Source organism: Lagopus muta, chromosome 5 (assembly GCF_023343835.1).
Source record: "Lagopus muta isolate bLagMut1 chromosome 5, bLagMut1 primary, whole genome shotgun sequence".
NCBI lineage: Eukaryota > Metazoa > Chordata > Aves > Galliformes > Phasianidae > Lagopus > Lagopus muta.
In genome coordinates, this window is record NC_064437.1 from 22,754,650 (window position 1) to 22,782,487 (window position 27,838).

General features: G+C 54.3%; 3 protein-coding genes across 5 annotated transcripts; all 3 read right to left on the minus strand.

The window, feature by feature from the left end:
- Window positions 1-35: 35 nt before the first annotated feature.
- DDR2 (discoidin domain receptor tyrosine kinase 2) lies at window positions 36-8,040 on the minus strand. Of its 2 annotated transcripts, none has more exons than XM_048944906.1 (17): window positions 7,935-8,040; window positions 5,893-5,993; window positions 5,213-5,315; window positions 4,881-5,112; window positions 4,660-4,807; window positions 4,487-4,592; window positions 4,202-4,385; window positions 3,892-4,135; window positions 3,532-3,594; window positions 3,251-3,381; window positions 2,722-2,932; window positions 2,369-2,592; window positions 2,114-2,250; window positions 1,692-1,883; window positions 1,378-1,606; window positions 971-1,120; window positions 36-529 (listed from the first exon to the last, which is right to left on the minus strand). In XM_048944906.1, the coding sequence occupies exons 2-17, from the start codon at window positions 5,981-5,983 to the stop codon at window positions 392-394; spliced, it is 2,583 nt and encodes an 860-aa protein (XP_048800863.1). In that variant the 5' UTR covers window positions 5,984-5,993; window positions 7,935-8,040; the 3' UTR covers window positions 36-391. The 2 variants fall into 2 exon arrangements, with proteins under 2 accessions (XP_048800863.1, XP_048800862.1); XM_048944905.1 differs by having other exon boundaries at window positions 1,378-1,612.
- Window positions 8,041-8,618: 578 nt separating this feature from the next.
- UAP1 (UDP-N-acetylglucosamine pyrophosphorylase 1) lies at window positions 8,619-13,723 on the minus strand. Of its 2 annotated transcripts, XM_048944921.1 has the most exons (10): window positions 13,426-13,723; window positions 13,142-13,346; window positions 12,798-12,973; window positions 12,343-12,515; window positions 11,828-12,021; window positions 11,576-11,719; window positions 11,293-11,481; window positions 11,007-11,054; window positions 9,602-9,668; window positions 8,619-9,527 (listed from the first exon to the last, which is right to left on the minus strand). In XM_048944921.1, exons 1-10 carry the CDS (start codon window positions 13,721-13,723, stop codon window positions 9,435-9,437), a joined length of 1,587 nt encoding a protein of 528 aa, XP_048800878.1. In that variant the 3' UTR covers window positions 8,619-9,434. The 2 variants fall into 2 exon arrangements, with proteins under 2 accessions (XP_048800878.1, XP_048800879.1); XM_048944922.1 differs by lacking the exon at window positions 11,007-11,054 and having other exon boundaries at window positions 13,426-13,681.
- A 607-nt stretch (window positions 13,724-14,330) lies between these two features.
- On the minus strand, window positions 14,331-27,667 carry UHMK1 (U2AF homology motif kinase 1). Its single transcript, XM_048944928.1, has 8 exons — window positions 27,272-27,667; window positions 26,615-26,907; window positions 23,756-23,947; window positions 22,765-22,859; window positions 21,849-21,925; window positions 19,503-19,601; window positions 18,500-18,588; window positions 14,331-18,008 (listed from the first exon to the last, which is right to left on the minus strand). The coding sequence occupies exons 1-8, from the start codon at window positions 27,561-27,563 to the stop codon at window positions 17,862-17,864; spliced, it is 1,284 nt and encodes a 427-aa protein (XP_048800885.1). The 5' UTR covers window positions 27,564-27,667; the 3' UTR covers window positions 14,331-17,861.
- Window positions 27,668-27,838: the final 171 nt, after the last annotated feature.

Genomic DNA, 27,838 nt, shown 5'->3' on the forward strand with positions numbered 1-27,838 from the left:
GCCCCAAGGAAACCACGACACCGAGCATCTCTTCAGCGGGTTGTCCCGTATATACAGGTGCTTCTACTGAATATATACATGCCTCAGCAATAGGGTACTGCAAATGGTGCCGCGATGAAGTAAGGGCGTAAAAAAAAGTCAGAGGGGTCCGTGCACCCTGAAATCCACAGTTCCTCCTGTCCACGTGCAGGGGTCTGATGGTGCACGGTGAGGAACCGTATGGCTTCCCTTAAGGCACGTGGTCCTGGGCCCACAAAGTCACTGTCCCCAATAAATAACCTCTGTCCAACCCACAGCGCTCCCAGCTCGGAGCCCCGGGGCCGTGCTGCCCTGTGCTCCCCTGCCGCACTGGGGCTCTCCTCCTGGGAAGTGGTGCCCGCTGAGCACAGGGTCACTCCTCGGTGGCCGCCTCCTGCAGCTGGCGGTGCAGGTCCTGGAAGGATGGACGGTCTTTAGTGTCCCGTCTCCAGCAGCTCAGCATTAGCTTATAAACAGAATCAGGGCACAATGCAGGCTTGGGAAGGTACGTCTTCAAAATAAAAGGAAAAAGAGAGACTTAGCACCATGTACTACCAACGGACAACAGCAAAATCATAAAATCACGGAATCGTTTGAGTTAGAAGGCCATCTGGTCCCACTCCCCTGAACAGGGGACACCCACAGCTCCATCAGATGCTCAGAGCCCCATCCTGCCTGACCTTGGATGTCTCCAGGGACGGGGCACCCACCACCTCTCTAGGCAACCTGTGCCACTGCCTCACCATACTGGCCCTAGGGTGCCCAATTCCCCCATGCACCAGGACTTTGTGTTCATGGCAAAGAGCCGCCAAACTCCCCATCCATCCCCTTAGCGTCCTGATGGTTTGATGGTTGGACAAAGTGATCTTAGTGGCCTTTTCCAACCTTGATGACTCTATGGTTCTATTATTCTCCTTCAGCTCCCACCCAGCACTGCCTGTTCCATTCCTACCTGCCGGCCCTGGTCCCGGAAAAACTCTCCGGTGTTCTCGATGACCTGCTCATCAGACAGCTGTGAGTAAGGTTGCTCCCGGCACAGCGTGAAGGTCTCCCACAGTGTCACGCCAAATGCCCACACATCACTGGCCGTGGTGAATTTGCCCTGGCAGGGGTAAGCAGAGCAGGATTGGGATGTGCAACACCCTACAGCTCCACGGCTCCTAATGCCTGGAGATCAAAGCCTCCTGAACCTCCCAGCTCCATGCCCAGCATGGGAACAGTGCACGACTGCAATGCTCTCATCCCATCTCCCAAAGGGATCTCTTTCCCCTTGTGTCTCCCAGGGCCACCCACCAGGCACAGGGCGTGACCCATGCAAGATGAAGACCCCACAGGCTGACCCATGACACTTGGCCGTACCAGCAGGATGCTCTCCCAGGACATCCAGCGGATGGGCAGCACGGCGCGGCCCTGGATGCGGTAGTAGTCCCCGCTGTAGAGGTTCCGGCTCATGCCGAAGTCGGCGATCTTGATGGTGTACCTCTTGCCCACCAGGCAGTTGCGCGTTGCCAGGTCACGGTGCACAAAGTTGAGGGAGGACAGGTACTTCATGCCAGAGGCAATCTGGGTGGCCATGAAGCGCAGGTCGCTGTAGCTGGGGACACCGTGCAGGGCTGAGGGGCTGGGCGACACCAGGTCCCCCACCGTCCCTGTGCCCCCACCCACAGCACTACCTGATGGTGGGCACCTGGGCGTCAGGAGGGCTCTGTGCCTCATGGCGGGACAGAAACTGGTTGAGGTCACCGTTCTCCATGTACTCAGTGATCATGCACAGCGGGTCGTCTGTGATGCACACTGCCAGCAGTCGGATGATGTTGGGGTCCTTGAGCCGTGACATGATCTTGATTTCCTTCAGGAAATCATTCCTTTCCCAAACAGAAACCACAGGAATCAGACACCCCAGCATGGTGGGGTAAAGTGCCCGATAATCAAAGGACGTGGCAGGGGGACCCTCCCCTTGGCCTGGGGGTGGCGTGGGATGGGCTCTGTGGGCAGGGGATGGGAAGGACCCGTGGCACATAAGTGTGCTGGAAGCTGGGGACACTGCCCAGAGGATACGGTTGTCCCACTAGGGGCTGTGCTATGAGAGCAGTACCTGGCATTCTTGTTGGCATCGGCCCGCAGCATCTTCACAGCCACTAGAACGGGGCAGTTGGGGCTGGCATCCAAGCCCTCCAGGGTGAATTCCTTGTCTGCGAACTTCTCCATCCCCTCCACCTCACAGAGATGAACCTGGGAAAGGGGCCACAAATGGGCATCACCTCCAGCACTGGTCTCCTTTGGTCACCACAAGGACCAGCTCCATCTATCCCAGCCCATGGAGGCTTTGTGCCTGCCAGCTCCAGCTCACCTCCCCAAACTGGCCTTCTCCTAGTTTCTCCTTGAAGGTCAGCAGCTTCCTGGGGAACTCCTCGACGGCCACATCCTTGCCAGACAGCAGGTCCATGGTGAGGGCTGGCACCGAGTAAGTGTTGCCACCCGTGACGCCCTGCAGGTTCACAATCTCAGCCTCGGCGTAATGCGGGACACCCTCGGGGCCACTGGCTGGGGATGGCTTCACAAGGCCACTGCAGCCTGGGGAGACAGTGGGGACGATCCTGCCATGGGCGTGCAGCCCACAGGACATTGGGCAGCTCCCACCCAGCACTGTGCCCATCACACTGCAGCACTGCAGTGAGTCCAGGAGGATCTCCCATTCCTTACCCGTATCCTCCTCACCCGCCGTGAACTCAGGCAGCTTCCGAATCAGGCGTGAGGGCTCCTGGTAATCCGGACCCAAGGGAAATATGCGGTCGTAGGTGGAATTGGACTCGTGCTCGCTGGAGGAGGAGGAGCGATTGTGGTTGAACATGCTGGATTCACTGGGCAGGGAGAGGCTGACGGTCATCTCATCATCCAGCATCCTCCGTGATGCCTGTGGGAGTGGGTGAGGGAGGAAAGAGCTGGGATAGGACCCCGGTGCATGCTATCCCCTGGGGTCCCCTGGGCTCTGTACACTCTGTCCCAACAACAGATCCCATGACCACAGCCATGGCTAACCCTGAGCCCATGCTCAGAGCCCCTCTCTTGTGCCCTGTCCCATAATGGTGGAACTGGGGAGGGCGCATGTCCTTGCATACCCCCTCAGCATGTCCCCCTCTGTCATCTGGCCCAATGGAGAAGCATTTGGAATGGTCACCTCAACTAGCTGGGGGTGGCATAGAGGCCCTGCAGCTGTCCCATGTGCACTCACCTTCTCCAGCATCTTCTGCCAGAACTGCCGCCACAGAATGATGACTATGATGGCCACCAGGATGAAGATGATTGCCACCAGGCACCCGATCAGGATGCGTGTGTTGCTGTCATCCATCTTGAGTGTGGGGTCTGGCAGGAGGGGACAATACACGCTTGGTCACACTGGGGTGAGGGGACAAACCCTCCACCTTTTTCTCCATCGGATGAGGCAGATCTTCCCAAGAGAAGGTGACCCCTGCCTCCACCAGGTTTGGTGCAAGTTGCTTTTTGGTGCCTTACCGTATGTGGTGGGGGCCATGGGCATCTCCGGGGGAACTGCTGAGTTGTTGTACATGGCTGCATCTGGCAAGAGAGAAGAGAAGATTGTCAAGGATGGGTTGGATATTAGGAAAAATTCCTTCTCTGAAATAGTGGTGAGGCATTGGCACAGGCTGCTCGGGGTGGAGGTGTTCAAGAACCACCTGCATCTGAGATGTGGCACTGAAGGACATGGTTTAGTTGGCACACTTGGGATTGGTTGGTGGTTGGACTAGCTGATTTTAGAGGTCTTTTCCAACCGTTCTAAGGACAGGAACAACAAGCACCCCGCAGCCCTGCTTTCCCCACGAGCCCCAGGAGGACCCTGCAAGGCAGTGGTACCCGACTGGAAGGTGATCTCGCTGAACATCATCCAGGTATCAGCAAAGTAGTACTGGCACTTGATGGCACTGGCCATGCGGTGCAGCAGGGGCACGGTGACGAAGCGGGCACTGGGGTTGACATCGTCCAGTACCAGCACCGAGGAGATGGCGTTGGGCTCCCACTCACTGGCATCGGATCGGAAATAGCACTGCACCTCCTTGAAGATCTTCACCCCTTTGGCGAACATGTTGTTGCAGTGCACCTGTGGAGCAACCCGTCAGCGTGGCACACGGAGGGGACGGGGACAGGGAGCGCGGGGCATGCGGACCTTCATTGTGGTGAAGTTCCTGATGCGGTCGAACTCGAAGGTGATCTCCACGTAGCCGCCGGCAGTGCTCTCATTGCGCCAGCCCACATAGTCATAGCCTGGCCACACGTGGTACTCGTGGGTCTGTGTGAAGTCATCCAGCCCCGACACGCCATCTGTCAGCTGGCCCAGGCCCTCCGTCATGCTGGCGTGGGACAGGGGCACTCTGTGAGCCATACCTTTACTCCCACCAGGTGAGCTCTACCATGAGACCCTCTGATTCCTGCCCAAGACTCTGGTCCTCACCTGTATCCGAAGGCCCCATCATACACAGAGTCGTTCAGGTAAATGATGGTACCGCTGGGTAGGACAAGCTGCTGCCCGGCTGGAGCACTGTAGGACACCAGCCCGTCTGTGGGGAAGAGACAATAAGCCCAGCCCCAATAGGTGGATGGACAGACAGACAGACAGGCACCCACCAAGCCATGCACAGCCGTACAGCTCCACGCGCAGGCACACATTCATGGAGTGGTCGGTGACAGGGATGAAACGGACGAAGCGCGCAATGAGCGGTGGCTCCAGGTCCTTGAGGACGATGTCGTAGGGGTTGGAGTTTCCATCCAGGACCTAGGGGACAGAACCCAGTGGGCAAAACGAGGTGCTGAGGCATGGGGTGGGCCATGCCCTGCAGCCTCCTCACCTGCTTCCCATGCCGGTTCCGCCAAGAGATCCAGCGGGTGCCATCCCGGCTGTAGTTGATCTTGTACATAGGGGCAAACTCATTGCCATGCCCCCCAGCGTGACGGCCCTGGGTGCCCACCAGGGTGATGAAGTGCAGGGCACGCAGGTCGATCTGCAGGAACTCCTTCAAGTCGTCGGGCTCTACTGGGATCTCGGGGCACCAGGCACCATCGCCCTCCTCCGAGTCCAGCCTGAGATGGCATGGGGAAGGCTCAGAGGTGGCCATTGTCAACCTCATGCCCCAGCAGATCCTGCCCCTTCTCAGCCCTCCCTGCCCATGCCCACACTCACCGTCCATACTTGGCAGCTGTGGACTCCGACCACTGGCTGGAGGCTGAGATGTCCTCATCGGGGATGTGCCCACCTGACATTCCCAGGGGGTACCGGCACACAGCTGCCAAAAAGCACATAAGCAGTGGTGGGAGAGGCCTCCATCCAAACTCTACTCACCCCAAATTCCACTTGCAGCCCCCTGCTCTTGGCCATGCTGCTCCCCGGCCTACATATAGGTCAAAGTTAGGTGCTCACCCACCCGCCTGCCTCGAAGGGAGTGGAAAAGTACCAGGATGGGCGGGTGGGCTGCATCCCCTGTGCAGCACTACATCCACACCACTCCCAAGGGGTTGTTATTTCACACCTGGCTGCCAGGAGCGCTGCTGAAAGGCCACTTGTCTGGCCCTGTTTACCATCTCTCTGCCAGCTCCAGCCCGCAGCGCTCCCCCCGCAACCAGAGGGCATGGAGCAGTGCAGAGCTGGGCAATGCCAAGCCCCAGTGGAGCACACTGTGGTCTCATGTGGAGGGGTGGGCACAGAGTGGTATGTGCCTCCCTGCACAACTTGGCATGCACTGCAAGGCAGCCCACTGAATTCCCAAACTGTAAACCTGGCTGAGGGGGCCAGGCGTACCCGTGGCCTTCCAGAGGCTGTGCCCCAGCCCCGTAGCCTCTGGCTGCTGCCCAGCTTCCACTTACCGGGGTTGACCTGGGCTCTGGCTGCCAGCAGGCTGCACAGCAGCAGCAGCAGTAGCAGCAGCAGCAGGGCAGCTCTGGGCAGGGCCGGCATGGCGAGAGTCCTGCAGAGACACAACCAGAGGGTCACAGCACTGCTGCTGGGATGGACTGAACATCCCCTGCACTCAGAGGCACCCCGATGCCATAACCCCAATGCCAATAGGGCCGTGAGAGCCACATGAAGCCGCCAGCAGCCCAGTTCAGGACTGGCACAGTCCTGAACCCAAAGGCAGAAGCACAAGGGATGGCCATAAAAGCAAGGCATTGCACAACCTGATCTTGTATGGCAGCAGTATCACATTGCAGAGCATAGTTTCCTTGCCTTCTGGCTCCGAGAGATAATAACAGGTAATTGCCTGAGATTTATAGGGTATTTACTGAGATGGTTCTCGTGGCAGAGCCGAGCTTGGCGCTGCTGGAACAGAGGCAGGATGCAGCGAGCACAGCCCGTGTGCTAAGGGAGAGTTCCACAGCAGCACAAACACAACCCCTGACTTACAGCAATCCTTTCTTTCCCTTTTCTTCTCTCCCTTTTGGAAAAGCACGTATGTTGTTGCCCTTTTTCCTGCTGACAGCTCGGAAAATGCAGGGAGCGGGCCGAGCTGCCAGCCTGGAGCTTTGACCACACGGCTCCGGGCGAGCACAAGGCTCCCGCTGGTGATGGCCAACTCCTCCAACGCTAAAATCTCAATTTCCTTCTGCATTCCAAGGGACATCTGCAGACATTTTTCCCACTATTCTTTCAGGCTGAGTAAACCCTGTCAGCATCAGGGGACCAGATGCCGCTGTCTCTGAAGGCGCCGGGTTTCTATTTGGGCAGACACAGAAAGCGCTGGCGGTCCCACCAGGGGCAGCAGCAGGACGGTGGCACAGGCAGAGGTACCGAGCAGCTGGAAATGGGTTTTGTTCCACCACTCTGACAAAAGTGACCACTCTGTCTGAACAGCTTTGCTGAAGTTTTCTGACCATTGGAAATTTTTACTACACAGCGTATTTGGAGTTCCTCCCTGGCACCTTCTGCTGCTTCTGAGCTTCCCTCTTCCGCTTCAGTTTTATTTATTTATTTTTCCTTTTTTTTTTTTTTTTCTTCCCCTCTTCTTCTACTGAAATTAGTAGCAAAAAAAGTAAATGAAAGCAAGTGAAGCTTGGTGATGACCCTGTGGGCTTTCTGAGCGCGCTGCTCCAGGGGAAGGAGGCACAGAGGCTGTGCCAGGAGCTGGATCCCATCTCCCCCAGAATGGCCATGAAGCGCCGAGTGCAGGGCTGGTGGTGTTTGGGTGGGGGTCCAGAGCTTACACTACAGCCCCCAGTATGCCGCACCGCCAGCACAGCCTATGCAGAACAGCACAGCATGCTGGGACCCTTTCCTCACAGAAAATGTTGCTTTGGACCTTGGTTGGGCCAGGGGTAGCCCTGTCTTCTGGATCCACAATGTCTCCCCAACCACAGGCTCAGCAGGGACATCCCAGCGGCACACTGTGAGTATCAGCCGCATCCCCGTGGCTGCCCAGAGGGACTCCAGCGGCACAGCTCCGGGGCAGTGGGTGCAGACGTGGCCCTTGGTGCTGCACCCCAAACGGGCCCCCAGCAGCTGAAAGCTGTAGCTCTCCTCCCGCTCCGTGCCACGGCACACAGCCACGCGGCATCACCTCGCCATGGCGCATGGCATCGCCCCGCCACTGCTCATGGCATCACCCTTCCATGGCACACAGCCACACAGCCCTGGCACGGGGAGCCACGAGCGGGTCCCCTGCGCTGGGATTGGGAAAGGGTGCTTGGGGGCACCCAAGTGGCATCCCTGTGTCCCTCACAGCTATGGGGACACGTGTGCCTGGCTGGGGACCGCAGAGACAGCGGGGCACCGCGGCCATTCAGCACCGCCACCAGACACACGCTCTGCGCCCAGCCCCAACACACAGCGTCCAAACAGAGCGCAGACCCCTCTTCCCCCTGAAGCCCCCAGACTGGGGCTGGACACCTCCCATTCTCCCCAAGGGACTCACCGGAGCAGGATAGGGATGGTGGCAGGCGGGCTGCTCGCCCCTCGCCCGGGCGGCGGGAGCCAGGCGAGGAGCGAACTTCCCCGGGCTGATGCAAGATGCCTCTGCGAGCCCGCTCACATTCTGCGGATTCCTGGGAGCCGGCCAGAAATCCCACAATCCTACATCTCGCACATTTGGTTTCAATTAGGGAGCGGAGAGGGGGAGCCGCTCACCAATCCGGGCTGGCTTTTCGGCGGAGGTTATTTTCCTCGACCCGAGGGAATGTGTGCAAAGCTATAATTTACAGCAAAACCCATTCATAGAGCGGGAGAAAAAATAAAAAAATACCCGTGGTCGGGGAGGGAGCTTAAAGCAATAGGCAGCGCTCTCCTTTCCGGCACTCACCCCACAGCAGTGTGATGTGTGCGGGGCCTTGCTGCGACCCTCCTGCGCCCTATGGGGACCCATGGGGCTCCCCAGAGTGGGTGGTGGAGCAGTTCCCTGAGACCCCACTCTAGTTATATGTAGGTGCCACCTCACTACAGGCCCTGGGCAGCGCATGGCTCAGGGGTCCCATGGCACCCATACCCAGCACGGGGCACAGCAGGAGCTGGCAGCTCTGCAGGCTGCGTGCTGAAGTAGGGCTCTGACATCATTTCCAGGCAGCTGCTTGGCACCGTGGTCGGCTGACAACGCAACACAGCATGGAGAAAATAATAATATTGGGTTTTAATCATGCTTTGTGCAATAGTGTCAGGCTGTGGCAACATGCTGGAGCCCCTTGTCTCCCATTGCCAGACCCAGTGCCGCAACCCCCCGGGGGCAGTGCTACCCTGTGCCCACCACCCCTACGTGCCCGCCAGCACAGCCACCCCACACCTTCTGCTACCCGGAGTCAGTGCTCACATAACTTGGCAGCGGACAGCACTGCTCCATCCCAGGACCCGATGCAGAAGTGTTGGTGTGCAAACAGCCCAGCAGCCAAGGCAAACACCAGCAGCCCCCACCTCCCTGCAGTGCCCCAGCACACCCTGAAAACTCTCTTTTGGGACACGGGCATCCCCAGGACTACCCTGCAGCTGCCCCAGCCCGGTGCCCAGAGGGACTGCAACAACAGCGGCACACAGTCACCGCCGCACAACACCAGGTGGCAGCCAGGAAGGACATAGAGGTTTAATGGGCAATTCCAGTTGTGCAATGTACAAAGTATGAGCAAAAAGGGGGTGGGCCACAACAAGGATCCTATAAAAAAAATAGCCACGTTGCTTCAAGAAAAATAAAAATCCAGGGTTAACCCCAGCCCTGTACCATAAAACCCCTCTGCAGGTACACTGAGCACTGGTATGTACAGGTCTACAGATACACACCCACAGTGCAAAGAGCAGCACCGCCTCTGTGCTTCACAGCAGGGACATCCACCAAGTGTTTGGTTTTTAAATTAAAACATAAATAGAAGCAGACAACACGTCGGAGCCAGGCACAGCTGCAGCATGTCCAAGCACGGCCGGGTCCCAGCGCTGCCTACATGCCGTTGTGCACCAGCTCGTGGGTCCCGTCCTCATTGATGACCAAAGGTGCACGGAACTCCCTCTCCTTCACCAGCTCCTCCAGACCCTAGTGGAGCAGAAAGCAACCTGTTAGGCAGGGGGAGGAGGGTGGGCACTGCCCCACGGCAGAGCCATACTTACCTCTCCACCATAGGAGACAAGGGGGGAGATCTCACACTGGATGGGCACGTCGCTGGCGTCCTTCAGACTGCAGAGAGAACCCATTATCAGCCCCCCACAGGCAACTGGGGGCTGGGGGCTGGTGCTGGCAGGCTGCTGGCACATGGCCCCCTGGTTAGCAAAGCACTGTGTGCTCCCCAAGTAGGCGTGAGCTGTGGTTTAGATAGGGGCAGCAGCTAGAAGAGAACTCGAGGCACAGCTTTAAGAAGAATCTCTGTGTGCACTACAGCAGCACCATGCCCCCAGCCCTCTGCCCCACTGCATCTGATACTCCCTTTTCCTGCACCCTGCTGCCATGGGGATTGCCCCAGCCGCTGCAGGACCACCCCTGGATGCCCCTTCCTGGACACTGATGGCACAGCGGTGCATGGGGTCCTGGTGCCTGTGTCCTCCTTTAGGTCTGACTGCTTTAATCACTAAGTAGCATTAAAAAACATTCAGTATTGAAGAAAAAAAAGCGGAACTGCCGCTATCTGCAGCTGTTATCCTACATTCTAACTGCACGATGGCATCTATAAGCCTGGAAGCACCCAGAGTTCTGAATTAGAAACCAAGAACACGAGTGCATCCATCAGAAGGCAGCAGTGCAGTGTCTATGAAGGGGATGGAACGCAAGCAGTGGGAGTGCCCTCCAACCCACTGGTGCATCCTTCTGAGATGAGCCCAGTGCCTGGAGCACAGATATCTCCGTGCCTGCAGAGCATGCTGCTATTAGAGCAATAATTGTAACACCTCTCTATGCTTCCCATGCTTGTAAATCATAGAATGGTCTGGGTTGAAAAGGACCACAATGATCATCTAGTTTCAACGCCACTGCTACATGCAGGGTTGCCAACCACTAGACCAGGCTGCCCAGAGCCACATCCAGCCTGGCCATAAATGCCTTCAGGGATGGGGCATCTACGTGTCCCTTTCGCTATCGGCTCTGCTGATGTCAGCTTGAATCCAGAGCCCAACAGCTGGAGTTCCCAAGCACAGCTGGCCATCCCCACTATGGCCAACACGTACTACATCAAAGCCTGCTCAGGGTGTGCAGTGCCTTTCATCCCATTCCAGCAAGCGACCTGCTGGGTGTCGGGCAGATCTTGGGAAACATCAGTCACTTCCCATGTCCTGGGGCTGCTCCCCACCACCATGGCAGGGACCAGCTCACCACAGCAGCACAGAACCCTTCACCTTTTCCCAAAGCCTCTGCGGAAAGGAGCACCAGGAAGGAAGTGCGCCACCACTCTCCTACAGCAAGACATGCCTGCAGGCAGCATGCGCCCGAGCCCCTGTTAGTGCCCGGTCACCTCGCTCCGCCTGCAGCCCGTTAGTACCTACACCCAGCCCCGCCACCATGCAGCCCGGTGGCATGTATAGTTACTTGTCATTGACATCGGCCGGGGTGCCATCTGACCTTCCATTTGTGATGCTACGTGGGAATAAAGAAGGGTTAAGAAGGATGGGAAAGCCGGACACCCGACTCGCTCTACTCAGTGCCATCTCCAACCAGCGGCAGCAGTCTCTTGGCCAAGGGGTGCTGCAATCTGCTGGCGGCAGCGCTGAGTGCAGGAGAACCGGCACCAGGAAGGTTGGGGGCTGCCCGATGTCCTACAGCCAGCCCAGGGGGATGGAGGAGGCTCTGCCCTTCCAGGGAAGCAGAAGCTCACCGGGGGATGGCGGGGAGGCGTGTGCCATTCTCGTCCACGAAGTGTCCCCCTGCGTTGAGCACCCAGCGGTGGTGCAGGGACATCAGGGCGTGCCGTGCTGTGGTGGGGTTGTCCTTGCCGTTCTGGCTGTCTGCATTCTTCAGAGGAGAGAACTCATCCTCACGCAGAACCTCGTACACCACAAACTTCCTGGGGAGAAGAATAGGACATGGAGGGTCGGGTCTGCTCTTGGGGCATCCCAAGGACACATCCCTACCCGTGGCCCAGGGACAGACAGCCATACTTTGAGAACTGGAAGATGTCAAAGACAAACTTCTCCATCTTGATCCCATTGGGCTTCTCAGGCTGGATCAGCTGCCCCGTTTCAATATCCACATGTGGGATCTTCTTCTCAGCAACATGGTGCTGCAGCTGTGGCTCATAGGTGCTGCAAGGGGCCAAGAGAGCGAGCCTAAGGCAGGCACAGGGACACCACGCCGGCCATGGCTCATCTCATCTGGAGGACCGGGTCCAAAATATGAAGCTGAGCCCGTACTTGACAACATCTTTCAGGAAGGAGGTGGTGAAGTAGTGGTTGGCGATGTTGCCGGCATTGAAAAGCAGCCGCCCATCTGGGCCCCGCTTCTGCGCAGTATCCAGGGAGATTTCACTGTACTCCACCACCTGGTAGACACCATTCACACGGCACACCACGCCAACTGGCTCCGTGGGGTTGGTCTTCTCCACCACCTGCCCGGAGAAGGGCATCCGGGTTTACTTTCTCCTCCTGCCAGCCAGAGGGAGGGACCGCTTTCCCTTCCCAGCTCCAACAGCACCAAGGTCAGTGAGATCTACTGTCTGTTTGCCAGAGCCGAGCCCAAAGCAAACACAAATGCTCAGCTCCTTTTGCTGTTAATCCAGCCTTTGAGCAAAGCTTTGGGTGTGCAACATCCCACAGCTGACACGTGGAGCTGTGCTTGGTGTTAGCTGCACCCACTGCATGTGTGTCCAGGATGTCATAGCTGGAACGGGGCTGGGGAAGCCAGGGTAGGGGCAGCCTGAGAACCATACCTTAGCCCCGCAGTCCGCTCCCTTCTCCAGGCAGAACCCGATGAACCTGGGATCAGCCACCTTCACCAGTATGTTGTCCACACAGTAGACATGGACGCTCTGCACACCCCTCCGCTCCATGTCATCCACGATGCCGTGCACCCCCAGTGCCCGGTACAGACCCCCATTGCCATCTGGGGTGGGGAAGGAGCATTGGGCACAGCCATTTTGGGCCCTCCTCCTCGGCATGGCCAAGAAGCGGGCTCGGAGGCTGCCCAGCCCCGTTACACCCCACCCCAGCCCTCCTGCCAAGCCGGCACCTCCCAGCCTGTGTCATTCACACACGTCACGGCACAGCCACCGCCTGCTCCCACGGGAGGGGCTGGGCTGGCTGACAGTGGGGAGCCCGGCTGGGGGAGTGGGGGACAGGCCGGGGTGCAGCACTGAACCCCTTGCACCTGCTGCCAGCCACGGACCTGGCGCCATGGCGACCTTGCCCTTCTCCTCCAGCAGGATCTTCCCATCGAAGCCCAGGGCGGGCAGCATGCCCTGCTGGAAGAAGATGACGTTCTCCTTCTTCAGGCCAAAGTAGCGATGCTTCTGGAAGAACTCCTTGGTGGACTCCATGGTCCGCCCGCTCGTCATGATGTACCTGTGGGGGAACACGGGGTCTGGCATCCTCACTCCACGAGGGACTTACAGAGCCAAGCCAACAGCGGGCATCACCCACAATACGTCAGCCTGCAGGGAAGCATCAGCCCAGGGAACGCACCGACCCACACGGGAGCACACCGGCCCACGGCAGCCCCGGATCGCTCACCAGGGGATGCTGCACGCCGTGCCGTGCCGCTCCTCCGCGAGCTGCTGCAGCCGCCGCAGGCGCTGGGCCTGCAGGTGGAAGAGGCTCTTTCGGGATGGCAGCCCCACGTCGCACATGCCCTTGGGGTAGGGGACGCCCAGACGAGTGCCCTGCCCTCCGGCCAGCAGCAGCGCGCCCACTCGCCCCGCCGCGATCTCCGCCAGCCCTGCGCACGGGAGGGATGGGATACGCGTGGGGCTCCGCACGCCGGCCCCGCTCCGCGCCCCGTCGCTCCCCGCACCTACCGCGGCTCTCCCAGCCCGGCAGCAGGCGGCGGTCGCGGGAGGCGCTGCCCAGCACGTCCCGCGGTACCGGCTCCAGCCGCGCGTCCGGCCCCGCCGCCACCGTTCCGCCTGCGCCGCCGCCCCGCGCCCGGCGGAAGAAGCGGTTGATCTCGGCCACGTCCATGGCGCTCAGCTCGGCCGCCAGCGCCCGGCGCTCCGCCGCGCCCAGCTCCGGCCAGAAGCGCAGCACGTGGTCCTGCCCGCCCGCCGCCAGCCGCCGCCGCAGCCCCGCCACGTCCCCCTCGCCCGCCGCCTCCATCCCTCCGCGCGGCGCCGCCGCCGCCGGCCGCCCCTTTTATAGCCTCCGCCGCCGCTCAGCCAATGGCGGGCGGAGGCGGAACCGCCCCGCGCGTCCTCACTGGCCCGCCCGCCTCGTGACGCCGCCAATCGGAGCCGGGGTCACGCGCAGCCCCCCGAACCTCGGCCAATGAGAGCAGCGATAGAGGGGTGGGGGGCGGGAGCGACGGGCCGCCATGGCAACGGGCGCCACGTCGGCGGAGCGTGCGGGCCCAGCGGGAAGAAAGCCGCGCGGCCCCGGGAGGGCGGCCCGCTCCGAGCGCACGGAGACCCAGTGCGGCCCCGCTCCCCAGCGGAAAGCGGGGCCGCCCCGCAGGCAGCCGGCCTCACCGGCCGCGGTCACAGCAGCTCGTGGCGCCACGCGCGTCATTTCGCAGGGGCCGCGCCCCCTCCCCGAGGAGCCGCCGTGAGGACGGGGCGGTTGCGCAACGCGGCCTGGCCCTCAGCCCCCGCTTACGGGCAGCCGTGAGGCACCGCTCCCGCAGGGAGCCGCAAATCCGGCGCGGTCCCGCCGCTTCCCGGCCCCGCCATGTGGATGACGCGCGAATGAAGCTGGCTGCACGCTGCCGTGTCTCCAAGCGTCATTTATTGATCATCGGTGAGGGAACGAGCGCACGGCCGCTCAGCGTGACAGGGTACGACGGCTCACACCTAACCCGGATGGAGAGCGAGGTCACGGATCCGGAGAGGGGGAGGGAGGGGCTGCGCCGAGTGCTCGAGGAGGACGAGCCAAGGTGTGCCGTGCCGGCACCGTGCCGAGAGCAGCGGGGATGGAGCTGGAAATGAAGATGGGATCTGGCCGTGCCTCAAGCAGTGACCCAGAGTTACTCTCCCTGGATGTAATAAAGAGCTGGAAGCGCAAAGAACTTTATCATCCTGCTCACACACATGCACGCACACAGCAGCTGAAACTGGCTGCTGGATTTCATTCCACCTTCGGCCCTCAGCTTTAAGAGCCAGGAAAAGCCCTGCACAGGGACACCGCTCACAGCTGTGCTGTCTCCAGAGACTTCACCTTTCATCCTTTTCCCTGAAGCAGATTTCTCCCCACATGACACCTTCTTCCAGCCACAATTTCCTCTCCAGACGCTGCAAGAGCTCCACAGCCTGCACTGGGAACATGACCCCAGTGACAGCTGCAGCACCAGGGAAAGACCCAGCACTGCTGTAGAGAAGGACAGCTCATAGGAGGAAGCTCTACCTGCAGCACAGACCAAGAAACCTGCAAGCACCTGGGGGAAAACCTCAACACCTCACCCCTTCAGCAAGTAGTACTGTGAGACAAGGAGAGCCATGCCCATCCACAGCCAAACAGTCACTTTAGATCGAACCATCACGCACACTCAGGTACAATCTAGAGTTAAGGAACACAGGCTTTAGCAGGGCTGGAACTTATGCCAAACCACCAAGAGCTCACTGAGACACCAGGGTGAGTTTCAGAGCCTTCTTCTATCAAGCTGCAGGCAGATAAGTGACAGATAATGCTAAAATGCTTCTGTTCTGAGGAATTTCTACACCTCCCTGCAGCCTGCAGGGAAAAGTCAGGGACTGGATCCAGTGACAGAGATCAGCATCTTCAACTCCAGCCAGCAGGGAACAAAACAAAAAAAAACAACAGCCTTAGGTTTTTTGCTCGAATCAGCACTCAAGCCTGGTCTCATTGAGTGAGAGAATGTGTCGGCAGGAGTTTGCATCTTCAGATGTATGTAGTTCCTGGCACAGCTCTCACCTTTAACCAAAAATTCAAAGCCAACTGCCTGAAAAGGAGATAAGCTTGAAAGAGAGCAGAGCAGCTCCCAGCACTGGAGAGATGCACAGGTCCCACCATCGCTGAGAGCCTTCCATGCTACCATGGCTGACACTTAGCTGGGCAGATCCCTCAGCCCTGCCTCTGCCAGCTGAGGCACAACACAGCCAGCTCTGTGCTGCTGACATAATGGCACTGAACCTGGGAATTCCTGGGCCAAAGTGCCGGTACCAATGGCCAAGCCTGCCAGAGACAGCAAAAACTCAGATCTGAGGAGGTCAGTTACTACCTAGCAACATTTAGAGCACTTGATACAAATTAAACACTGCTCTTCACATAGGAAAAAACCCTAATCCAACCATCATCTGGATCCTCCCAGACAATAAAGCTGCTTCACTGCAAGGACAGTTGAATTAAAAGCAATGAATCACACACCCCATCTAAGCAAAGCTGCTTTACAGCTACGTACACCAAAGTAGTATAATTCTGGGTACAGTCTGATCAGCAAATCATACCTTAAAACACACCGTGGGATTTTTATTCCTGGAAAATCTACCACCTCAAAGGCTACAGAAAATTCAAAGAGATTGGTCCTTTCTGGGTAAGTTTGGCAAGGGCTGTAGTAGACAGGCCTCCACGCCAGCACAGAGAATAGTGAAACGCTACAGATGTCGGTTCTTCCAACACACTGCACACATGCACACACAGGGCAAAAATCAGGAGGACCATTTAAGTGCAGGATTCCAGCAAGTCCAGCATCAGCAAGATGCAAGAAGTAAACTGCAAGGAAGTAAACTGCAAGGTAATTCAGGTATTATTAACTGTCAGAGACAGTTTTGGGCAGCTGCCTTCAAGTATTCCAGCTGGAGAAAAGAATTCAGGAGGGTTTGTGATAGGAGGGCTCTCCTCATCACTAACCTGGTACCAGGGCTGCATGCTGGAATATGCTATTCCCCTCTGTGCAGGGCTGTCTGTCCCTGCACACAGACATGGGTCTGTGTGCCCCTGAGAAGCAACCATCTGGCTGCTCCATGCTAGCAGCTGCTCTAGGGATCTTTTGCCTATGCATTAAAGCCACATGAGCAGAGAGGGGAGTGGTGATGCTGTTCACCCAGGTTCTTTCTCCAGAAGCCTGTGGCTGTTGTCCCTGACACTGGGAAAGACATCAATCTGGCCAGTTAAGAGTCATTACTGACCAAGCCCTTTCCAAACAGGATCTCAGATTGCCTCAGGCCCTTTGTGCAACCTATTAAGGACCAAAAGTGTCAGTGCTTCTAATCTACAACAAGTCTAGTGGGTTAATGCAAAAACAAAATGCACAACACAGAAAAGCCAAGCGTGGAACCTACAACAGACAAATACATTATTTCTTGTAAGACTCTCAGGCAGAAGTCCTGCAGACACACAAAGAATACTGCACACCCCTTTCCAAAAGCACCACCTGAAGACACTTGCATATTACAGATGATTTGGCATCAGAGCTCAGAGCGTCAGTGCCAGCACAGGGTGCAGGCTAGAAAGATGACTCCATGTGACAGTTTTCACATCACCTCAGGCTACAAAGTGCTTACAGGTTGTGTTGGGACTGAGGCTGGCACTGCTCTGACGACATTTAACCACACCCAGTCAGTCCCTGCCTATCCCACACACACAAGCAAGTTCAGCTCAGCCATCCCTCGCTCCCCGAGCCCAGCATGCCATCTGTGCCAGGTGAGACATGCGGCTCTTCTCAGATCACCAGTCAGTGACAGGGTAGCACTGCAGGCTCAGCAGGTACCATTTTCCTGCTTCCTTCCTTTTGCTCTAAGGGAAGCGGAGACTCCAAGTCTTCCCAATACAATCTTGAGAGGATGAGAATGGTGCTTCTGCTCGATTCACCACAAACAGCAAAGGCAGGGAAGCCTTCTTCCTCCTCATTAGAGGAGAGCACAGGTATCATAGGAAAGCTTAATAAAGAAATCCTCTCCGCAGAGCAAAACCAGGCTAAGGCCAGGACATTCAGTGGTCTCACTTCCATCATTTGAAAGTGCTTGCTGAGACCTGCTCTGCCTGCAAGGCTCCCGCAGCCACCTTCCAGTCACCGCAGTGCCCGCAGGGGCAGGCAAAGCCAAACATCCAATGTAAACAAGCAAGCACTACACACACATACACACACACAAGCACACGCTTAAAGCCATCCAGGCCTCCTCTGCACATCACAAAGCAGCAGTAAAGGTTTCAAAGCCCGTTTCAGTCCTTTGCATCTCTCCTTTACAGATGACTCAGAAGCAGGGCTAGGAAGCTCTTTTGTACATTCAACTGTAAAATACGTGAGGAAGAGGAGTGAGACAACTCTCCTGATTGTTGCTACTGCCTACAGCAAGTTTTGGTACAGATATCCTCTCTTATAGGCACTCAGTGGGTAAAACGTAGCCACAACAAACTTGCCATCAAAAATCTTTCCAGTCAGCATTTTTTGGGCAGCTTTGGAATCACCAGCATTTGCATATTCAACAAAGACCTGAAAAAGAGAGAGGAAAAGTAATGCCCCTGGGGCACCATGCCACCTGCCCCCCTCCCAACTCTGCAACTGAGAAAACAGTCTCTAAGCAAATTTTTCCCCCTCCATCTGTGGAGGAATCCAGGGCAGTGGAGCTAAAAAGGAAGAAGATGCACCCCTGAGCTGCAATTTCAATTCTCACTCCTCATTTCTGCAGACAGTGTGTTTTGTAGGGTGGGAGAAATTATGGTAATGCTCTGCATCCTCAACACTTCCTCTCCTACGCATTGGTTTCTCCCATTCTCTCCCATATTCCAGACCCTTTTCTAAAGCTGTTTTTGGGGTCCTTTCAGGTTAGGGCACTGTACATATCTGGGAAGGAACGTGTGCTGTCCTTCACGACAACCAGTTATTTTTAGCACTGTTGCCAGTCAGGAGCTGAGAAAGCAGTCCTGCAGCACTCAGAGTGACCATGAGAATGAACGCACAGCCTCTTCCCTCCATTCACTTACTTGGCCTTTACCAGGATTTTCCTTTGGAATAAGCAAGGAAACCACTGGTCCATATTTCTGACACTCCTCCCTTATGTCTTCCAGGATATCTGAAAAGGAAAGAGCTGGCTGTCTTTCACTTTGCAAACTAGAGTGTGCTAAGAAACAACCAAAGGCTAAATGAACACATCCAGAACTTCCAGTCAACACAATCTTTTCCTCTCCAATTTAAAATCAATGATCAAGAATTCCCACCACAGAAATTGATACTGCTCAACAGCCACATGTAACAAGAGAGTGTCTGAACTGAGCCCCAGTCACAGACGTGCAGGCAGGGAATCCTTGAGAACAGACAGTACTTCTCCTTGCACGTGAAGCCTGGCCTTCCAGTAGCTAAATCGTTCAGGATTTGTGACTTATTTTTGGTTATGGCACTTGGAGGAAGGGATCTAAAGTAGCTGCTACAAAGCAGTCTTTGTGTGAGCAGAACACAGCCTTTTAAACTTCTATCCCCTGAGATCTCTAGCTTGTGCCCACTCATTGGGATTGGAAAGCAAGCAGAAAAGTAAATTCCACAAGCATGCCTTGTTACCTATCAAGTATAGCTTTGTTACAGTTTAAGAACTCAATTTATTTCAGTTCTCTTATGAGATCTTGGATAAGTCAACCAGTAAACTATTGAGGATCCTGCTCCTGGGCTCCACAGAGTCCTGTGCACGTTCTGCAGAAGCTCAGAGCCACAAACACATTACAGGTTCTGTAAGCACTTCAACAGATAGGAAATTTTTTTTTATACCTGGGATTCTTTAAGAATTCCCTATATGCTCTGCATTCTGGCTCAATCTTTCAGTCTTAGCCTACTTTTTGTTGGCACAGCTGACCCTTTTGGTATCAGAGCTCAGCTGAGAAGCTCATTATTCTTGCGCCTGTTAATTGCTCCTCTGGTTGCTCTCTCATCACCAAATCCAAACAAAACAGTTAAGATGACACTGCTACGTGGGAAATGCAGAGCACACATACCAACCTTCATATTCTTCTTCACTCTGCAGAGAAGCATCGCTTAGAACATTCAGCAGCCTCAGCACAGGTGTGGGGAGCATCACCAAATCTTCGATATGGGGAGCTGTTTGACACCCACAGAGTTAGAGAAAACAAAAGAAATCAAAGGAGCACAAAGACAAAGCTGATTCAACATGCACTCCTGTCATACACAAGAACTGGCTGCTCTTTGCAATACAGCTTTGCTTCAATCTATTATTACCTGCACTTACACAGACAATGTATTTTCCCCGTTTCCAACATATCTGCCTGTGAACAGATAGATTCTCCCAAAGGATTCAGTACAGTCTGCAATTATACTGAGGCCAGCACTTGAAACTGCTTTTGAAATTACCAAGCTAACAGCAATTAAGACTAGCATTGTGCCTGCTTAGCTCAGATTTAGAACTTGATGAGACTCAAGGGCTATGATAGTTGAGCAAACTACCCCTCATATACAGCAATGAGAGAAGATGAAAGAACTATTCTGCAACCTGCTCCTCCTGTTACTGGTACCAGACAAGCTAGAAACAAGCCAGACAGCTTGTATAACTTCAGTTCTTAAGCTATGCTAAGGCACAAGGCTCAGCTGATTCTACACTATATTCAAGTTCTTCCCTTAACATCTTCAAAATCCAAATGCAACATGTTGTTTTGAAGACCTGCACACGATCTTGCATCAGAAAAAGGGAAAATGATGAATTACATCAAGCAGCGCTAACAAGTTCAGGCCACATAATGAAGGTGAGATCCTGTGAACAACTTTACAGGAGCAGAAATCAAGAGAAGGGAGACAAACAAACACCTACAACTCAGAGCCACCTGACAAATGCATTTCTTGCAATACTTTTCTATCCTAGGGTGTACTTTTTGCCTAGGAGCAATGCTCCTATTCAGTTTCAGATGATACCAACCACACTGACAACACAGCATGCTGCAGTCTACAAGCAATTCAGGAAAGGAGCTGAGGGATTGGGAAGTAAAGACTTGGCTGTAAATGACAAGGAAAGCCATTCTCAGCTGTCTTTGCTCTAAACAGAACAGCTGTGTCCAAGTGAAAGGTAACAACGGATCATATTCTGCCTTCGTAGGAAAGCAACTGTAAATGCTTCTTTGTGCAGACATGCTTACGTATAACCTGGGCAAAGAAGACAACCAGCAACTAAGAAAAATTGAAGCTGTTGTATAATCTTGTAGCACTAACCACAGAAGCACCTTCCTAGTACAAACAGGTACAGTTTAAGGCCTGTGTGTTCAAAATGAGACCAGAAAGCAGTGCCAATATACTATTCCCTCTGCTCTAAAGCAAGTCTGGCAGAAAGGTTCAACTCCTTTTATGGAAGGTGGCTTTGATTACAACAGCCACAGTTTCTGAAATGCGAGAGAAGTTTTAAAAGAGGAATGAGTTTGTTACTTTTGCTCAATATGCAGAGACCCCAACATCTAAACGCAACCTCAGAAGATGCAATATTTAACAGCTTTCACTGCAAGCTACAGCAAGTAGCTTAGGAAAAGTAGGGCTCAGATTTAAGGGAAAATGCTATCCCATCAAGAAGCTGGATGCATTGATTTATGCTGCAGAAAAGATGGACGTGGAGCTTTTCACCAGTGCTCCTGAGAGCAGGGAAGCTCTGAACAGTGCTACCGTATTGCTTTTGGAACATGAAATGCAGAGGGGTATAAGCCTGAACAGGACTGTCACAGCCCATCTTTTGCTGACAGCAATCCACACAGGGAGGGTCCTGGGATACACCACCTTTTTTCTCTATTGAAGAGAAATCTTCAGATCAAAAAGAGGTGGCATCTGTCTGACCTGCCACATGGACCCCACAAGAGGCAGGCCCTGACTTGCTCCCTGCTTTCCAGGCCCAAGATGGGCTCCAGCACTGTGAGAACACATTGGGACTGCTCAGCCTGCAAAGAGGAGGCAGCAGCAGATGCGACCACCAGTTATTGCTCATATTCCTGGCTTCTGACCTGGGAATCTGTTAGCATAGTAAAATCCATCCACCTACCATAAATAGCATTGCACGCTTCAAAAGCACCTTAATGGTAATAATTCCAGTTAAGCACCTTGGTTATTTCTGTCCCCTTGGTTGAATAATGCTGTCAGTGCATTCTCAATCAGTTAAATCTGAGCAGAATTTACTGGGAAGGAAAAGTGACAGCCCACACATCCACTGGGACAAAGCAGTGCTGAGAACAAGGACAGCACTCGACCAGCCTGCTGCAGTACCAGAGGTCTGACAAGTGCCACAAAACCAGCAGCAATGAGGACAAGACAGGAAACAAATGCACAACCATGTGAGCAAAGACAACATGCACAGCTTACCAAAGGGAATGCTGAAGAATGGGCTGCACAAAGCCTTTTCAGCAGAGGCTCGCTTGCCTTGGTCACAATGAAGCATGCTGGAAGAGAAAAGACATCCTTATGCTCTTGCATTCAACATTCTTTCATCAACAAATTCAATTTGGGCTAGAAGGCAGTACTGAGGAATATCCTATCTTTACGGCACTTATGGTACGAAAAGAACAGTCAAGAGCACATCTTCCAATTCACGGCTTAATCACACCAGAAGGATTCCTTGAGAGCATCTGCAAAGCATAATACAAGAGGTGTTGCTCTGAGATGCATTTCAACACCAAGTTAAGGAAGTTTCTCACTTACAGGTTTACAATGAACACTATATGTTCCAGCTTCACCTCTCCAAGCTATTCCACCCTTGTCTCAGACGTACATACATCTACAGTCACACAAAAATGACTGCATTCCAAGGAGCTCCCACATCTTGTCACAAATGGGATTCAAAGCAGCCAATAACCCAGGGCTTGCCTGAGAGCATCCCCAGCTGAACTTGAGAAGTGGCTCTCTGCCAAGTTGTGGCTTCATACACTCTGCAGCTTCAAAGAACTGTCACAAGTCAGGAAGATCTCTTCTGCAGACCTCTCAGCACACAGTTGCACAAATATATTTGAATCCTGTCTGCCCCTTTTTTGTTTCTCACAATAGTCCCCCTAAAGCAGCAAAGTTTTCACTGCACTGTTACTTTTCCAGTTTTACCCAAATACAGACTCACTGGTGTGAAGTGCTGACACAGATAATGCTTGCACTTGTTGCTAGCACAGTGACAAGGGCATTTAATAAAAAAAAAAAGTGGTGGGAGTAGGCTTTAAGTTGCCAAGAGCAAGGCACAAGACTTCACAGGGCACATCTTTAAGCAACATTTCATAAAATGCAGTAAAGGTACCTTTTAATAAGGTCTCTGAGGTGATAAGCTGGAATGGCTGAATTAACCACCCCTTCACTGGCAAAAATGCGATCAATGATGGCAGAACTGTTTGTCTGAAAAGAAGAAGCAGCAGTCATTAGGGATGAAAGCAAATAACAGTGCAAAGCTTGCAATACCCTAGGTTCTGGGAGAGGTGGGTTAAGCATCATTTTCTGAACTGGATGCAGAGGGCTCCGACACTCTGGTGTTACACTAGAGATCCCTGATGCTGCAGGCTCACCTCAGATTGAGTCATTTGCCCATGTGAAAGCTGGAAAGCGTCATGTGTACACAGATTTGTTCTCACTGAGAACCTTATGATGTTGAAAGGATACTGTTACTGGGAAGGGAAGCAGGAAACAAAGTTATTTCACAGAAAGGAGAGGACAGAATCCGGCTCAAGGCTCATAATACAGAGCCTTCCTCTTGTTTTCTCAGGATAAAGACGTAGGAGAAAAAAATCCCAAATTCGAGCTAACACAGAATCACAGAAACATACAGGCTGGAAGGGACCTCTGGAGATTGCCTAGTCCAACCCTCCTGCACAAGTGGGTTCCCTACAGCAGGTTAGGCTAGAAAGGGTCCAAAGTTAGACATTATGGTAGAAACAGCAAATAATTGTTGAGCAGCATGGTGCTGCTGAACTAGTCACCACCTAGCTATTTCATTCTTCCATCTGTGCAACACTACAGTCAGAAAAATTCACCTCACAGCTCGTGAGGAGAGACAGGCTCCAGAAACAGAGTCCTGGAGCTGTGCAATTTCAGTAGGCTGAGCACAGACAGTGTTCAGACAGTCCTACAGAGCCCAGAGGTCTTTAAGGCTTTGAAATCTTAATTCCCAGGTCAATAGGATTATAGAAACATCAAGGAAATACTTTCTAGTTGCCAGGTGCTACCTTACAAATCTAAGGTACAAATAAGCAGGAGGAGAACTCGTTTGGTGTAAGCCAGCAGCAGTTCTTGCTCACCTTCCATTCCTGAGATTGGACTGTATGTTTCAGTTTCATTCCTGAGAACATTTCCAGTAAAACGATTCCCAGACTCCACAGATCCACAGCAGAGGTACACTCCGTCTCACTCTGGAGCCCTGCCTGTGCTAGGCAGTTCTGCAGTTCTGCCTCTGGAGCCCGATACCCGTCTGTTTGAATATATTTCACATCCTACAGGAGACCAAGCAAACACATGAAGTTAATTTCACAGATACAAGTGCTCTACTCTCAAATGAGTTTACAGATGGGTCACCAAAATACTGTTGCTAAATTTACTGAAAGCATAGTACAGTCAGTACTGTGTGGTCAGAAGGCAGCTCAACTTGCTGCACTGCTGTGTTGATGATGGGAAAAAGAAAACAAAACAATAAGACTACCTGGAAGAGAAAACACCCCCCAGCAACACAGCAGTCATCCCACTAACACCTGAGCTCTCTGAATTACAGCACTGCTGGGAGAAAGAACCTGGATGTCACATTGCATGTACAGAGGACATTGGAAGTTTCAGAATAAGGGTGGATGGAACACACAAAATGTGCTCCATGTACCAGAGCACAAACAGCTCAGTCTGAACAGTGAAGATCAGTAACAGCCTTCATTATTTAAGCACTGATGATCTCCAGAACAAAATATTAGAAGAATGAAGCAGGCATTTAACACCCAGACGAGGAATTATCAAAGCTGCTTCCCACGCACCTCTTCCTTCTCTCCCCTTGCAGTCAGAAGTGCTGCAGCAATCAATACTTGCTCAGCTGCTGTGGCTGGCAGAGGAAAATACCCACACACTGCCTAGTTAAAACAAGACAACGACAGAATCACACGAGGGCTGTTGTGAGGATTGGGGGGCAGCTCTGAAAGTTTCCCATCCAAGCTCCTACCCACAGCCAACACTACATCAGACAGACATGGCTTTGTCTAGTCATCCTCTGTCCAGTATCTGTTCAATAATACACTGATGTAACTCAAGGAACAACAGAAGAATATGAGACTACTTCCTGGACAAGGCACAAGACTGGGAATTCTTACATAGGGGATATATTAAAACCAAAACAACCTGCTTCTCCAATTGAAAATAAAGTCTACAAATGGCATTTATAAGCAACAGAGCTCAGCAGCATTTCATGAACCAAAAAAGATAAACTGCACAGTAGGGTACCCCTCTCTGATCAACAAAGAACAGAACCTCTAGCAAGGTAAAAGCAGCAGTTCAGCAGCCCCACTAAAGGACGTTTCAAAATGCAGAGAACACAGTGGTCATTGCCACTGGCAAAAATAGAGAGATGGAATTTCACTCCTACCATGTGAAATATGTTGAGAGATTTACGTGGTTGAGACCTTGCTCTGTGTACAGCCATTCCCTGTTAAACAGTAACTGTAGAAAAATTACGTAAGGATAATGCTGGCAGAGCTGTCAGAAGTGTGAGGAACATGGTCTTGACTAAGATAAGAAATTCACACATATATTCTGCTGAGCAGGGGCGGAGAATAGAGGCTGACATCCAGTACATATTCAAAGCAGGGTCAGATGGTTCATCTCAACAGCCAGAGTAATTACAAGAATCAGAGAAAGAAATTCAGCCCAAAGAGAGCAGATTGGAAGAAATGGTGGAAGCAAATAAAACACGGTCAACTATTAAGATGCAACTCACTGAGCAAGCAGCAAAACACAGACCTGAAGGAAAAAAATATATCTGCATCAGACACAGGACACCAGAAGAGTGGTTTCTGCTGATAGCGACAGATTACCAGCACGAAATGGTGTTCAGCCAAGAATGTGGGAAAACCAAACACAACAAGGAGAAGCTGCTAAGCACACACATTCAAATCAGCCGTACCAAAGAATTCAGACAGGTCGCCCACGCAGTTCTCAGATATTCACAGATCAGTGAGCCTAACTGTCAATACCGGGTAGACCAGTCAAAGAAATACGTGAATGTACGATCTCTGACATGTTCTGAGGGTGAGGAAAGGGACAAGGCAGGATGCGTGTAAAGAAGAGTCACAGCTCACTCACCACCTACCACCCTGTGACTAAAGGCTCATTTGTTAAGAGGCTATCTGATGAGAATTCAGATCAGATCAGATTCCTGATACCCCTCAGAGAAGGTTACCAGGAGGGATGAAAGGCAGTTCCATCGAGCCAACTGCAGAACCTCCTGAGGCTATCTGCAGAAAGTCAAGCAGTCCATGCTTTCAACGGAGGCCACAGAAGAGAATAAAAGGGGCAAAAACAAATTTACAAAAACAACCGGTCACCAAAACAAACAAGTGACAGTGAGGGAAGGAAAGCAGCACAAAGCAGGCACAGACCTGACCATGTTGGGAAAGAACAAACGCCACCTAGCCACGGCCAGGGTTCTGGTCAGCACAATGACGTGGGAAAGAAGCATCCAGGATAACAGAAAGGGAAGCTGCTGAAGATAAGATGAAAGTAAAGACAAGAGCAAGGACGCTGCTAGGGATGATGCAACTGGCTGACAGCAAAGCCTGGATTACTACTACATGCGATATGAGATGATAAAAGGAGATCTGACAGAGCTAGCTGCTCCCACCAGTCTGACCACGCAAAAAACAGCAAACTTTCCAGGAAGTTGTATCATTAACTCTGGAATCCACAACTGTGCGTAGACACTGACGCTAACCAGAGACATGCACAGGGAATGGGATCACAGCTTCTGTTTCCTGACCCAGCTAACAGTTCAGCCTTCCAGGAAACCCTCAGCACCAGCCCATTCTGACCATGCTACCTCCCCTCCTACACCCAGCAGCTGAAAGCAGCACAGATCTGCACAGCTCAAGACAGAGCGACTGCTTTTGAGAGAGCAGAGCATTCCAAACCTGATTCCCCTCTTTGAAGCTAAGTCCAAAGTCGATGAGCTTAAAGCACTCCTCCTCCGCGCTCCACAGGATGTTGCGTGGCTTGAGGTCTGCGTGCACGTAGCCTTTGTGGTGCAAGAAGGCCAGGGCTTCCAGGACATCGCGGGCGCAGTGCTGGATCATCCACATGGAGCAGCCCTGGTTGCTGGAGTGCAGCAGCAGCTCGGACACGCTGATGTCCAGCAGCTCCAGCAGCAGGCAGCGGGACGGGCCATTGGCCGAGTAGTGGTTGGTGAACACGCCGTACAGAGTCACTGCAGCGATACAGGTCGTAAACCTCGGTCAGGAGCAACCACACAGCGATGGCGCTCTTCCCTATCGCTGCCCACCGAGCCGCGGCAGGCAGCGCCGTACGACACCTAGAGAACGGAGCCCAGGAGAAACCCACCCACAGCCCCCCCGCGTGTGGCGCAGCCGACAGGAGCAGCCCTGCCGGCGAGGGCGATACCTCCTGCCCCGGCGGCCTAGGGAGCCTCCAGGAAGAAGGCCGCCGTCAGGGGATCCCATCCCAGGCCGCCCCCCGTGCCCACCCTGCAGCCACAGTCCCCGTGGGGCCGAGGCCTCGTATCCCCAGAGCGCCCTGGGAGCGGGGAGGGGGGAGGGAAGGGCGGCCGTTACCGATGTTGCGGTGCCCGCGGAGTTGCTCGAGCGCGGCGCGCTCCTTGCGGAAGCCGTACTCGGCGCAGTCGGCGGCGGGCGGGCGGGCGCCGGGGCGGCGCGCGGGGCCGGGACGGGCAGGGGGCGGCACGAACTCCTTAACGGCGCCGGGAGGGGCCCGCGGGTCCCCGCAGCAGCGCACCCGGTACACGGAGGCCGAGGAGCCGCTGCCCAGCGGCGCCTGCACTTCCCACAGCCGGCCCAGCGCCTCCAGCAGCAGCGGCGGCGCCGCGCCCCACACGCACCCCGACATGGCGCCGCCCGCTCACATCGCCCCGCCGCTACCGCTGTTACCGCCGCCTCGCCGCGCCGACGCCCGCCCCGCGCCCGCACCCCGACCCGGCCGACGCCGCTCTGCGGCCGCCATGACACCGGAAGTGGGGCGGGGAGAGGCGGGGCACCGCACCCCCAGGCCGCGCCCACTCACCCCGCCCCGCTTTCCTGGCCCCGCCCCGCCCCGTTTGCGCGGGCGCTCCGTGTGTCGGTGGGTTACAAAAAAAACCTTTATTGTGCAATTCGCATCTTTTA

Bases quoted from the DNA above. Each gene is read 5' to 3' on its own strand.
- DDR2 (XM_048944905.1), bottom strand. From the start codon at position 5,983: ATGCCGGCCCTGCCCAGAGCTGCCCTGCTGCTGCTGCTACTGCTGCTG. The intron at 5,316-5,892 runs GTAAGTGGAAGC...GCTTTTTGGCAG, and splicing joins CAGAGCCCAGGTCAACCCCG to CTGTGTGCCGGTACCCCCTG. The intron at 4,593-4,659 runs GTGGGTGCCTGT...TCTTCCCCACAG, and splicing joins GTACGGCTGTGCATGGCTTG to ACGGGCTGGTGTCCTACAGT.
- UAP1 (XM_048944921.1), bottom strand. From the start codon at position 13,723: ATGGAGGCGGCGGGCGAGGGGGACGTGGCGGGGCTGCGGCGGCGGCTG. The intron at 12,974-13,141 runs GTGAGCGATCCG...GTTCCCCCACAG, and splicing joins ACGGCGTGCAGCATCCCCTG to GTACATCATGACGAGCGGGC. The intron at 12,022-12,342 runs GTATGGTTCTCA...TTCTCCGGGCAG, and splicing joins GAGCGGACTGCGGGGCTAAG to GTGGTGGAGAAGACCAACCC.
- UHMK1 (XM_048944928.1), bottom strand. From the start codon at position 27,563: ATGTCGGGGTGCGTGTGGGGCGCGGCGCCGCCGCTGCTGCTGGAGGCG. The intron at 26,908-27,271 runs GTAACGGCCGCC...GTATCGCTGCAG, and splicing joins CCGCGGGCACCGCAACATCG to TGACTCTGTACGGCGTGTTC. The intron at 18,589-19,502 runs GTTGGTATGTGT...TTTCCTTTTCAG, and splicing joins GAGTGAAGAAGAATATGAAG to ATATCCTGGAAGACATAAGG.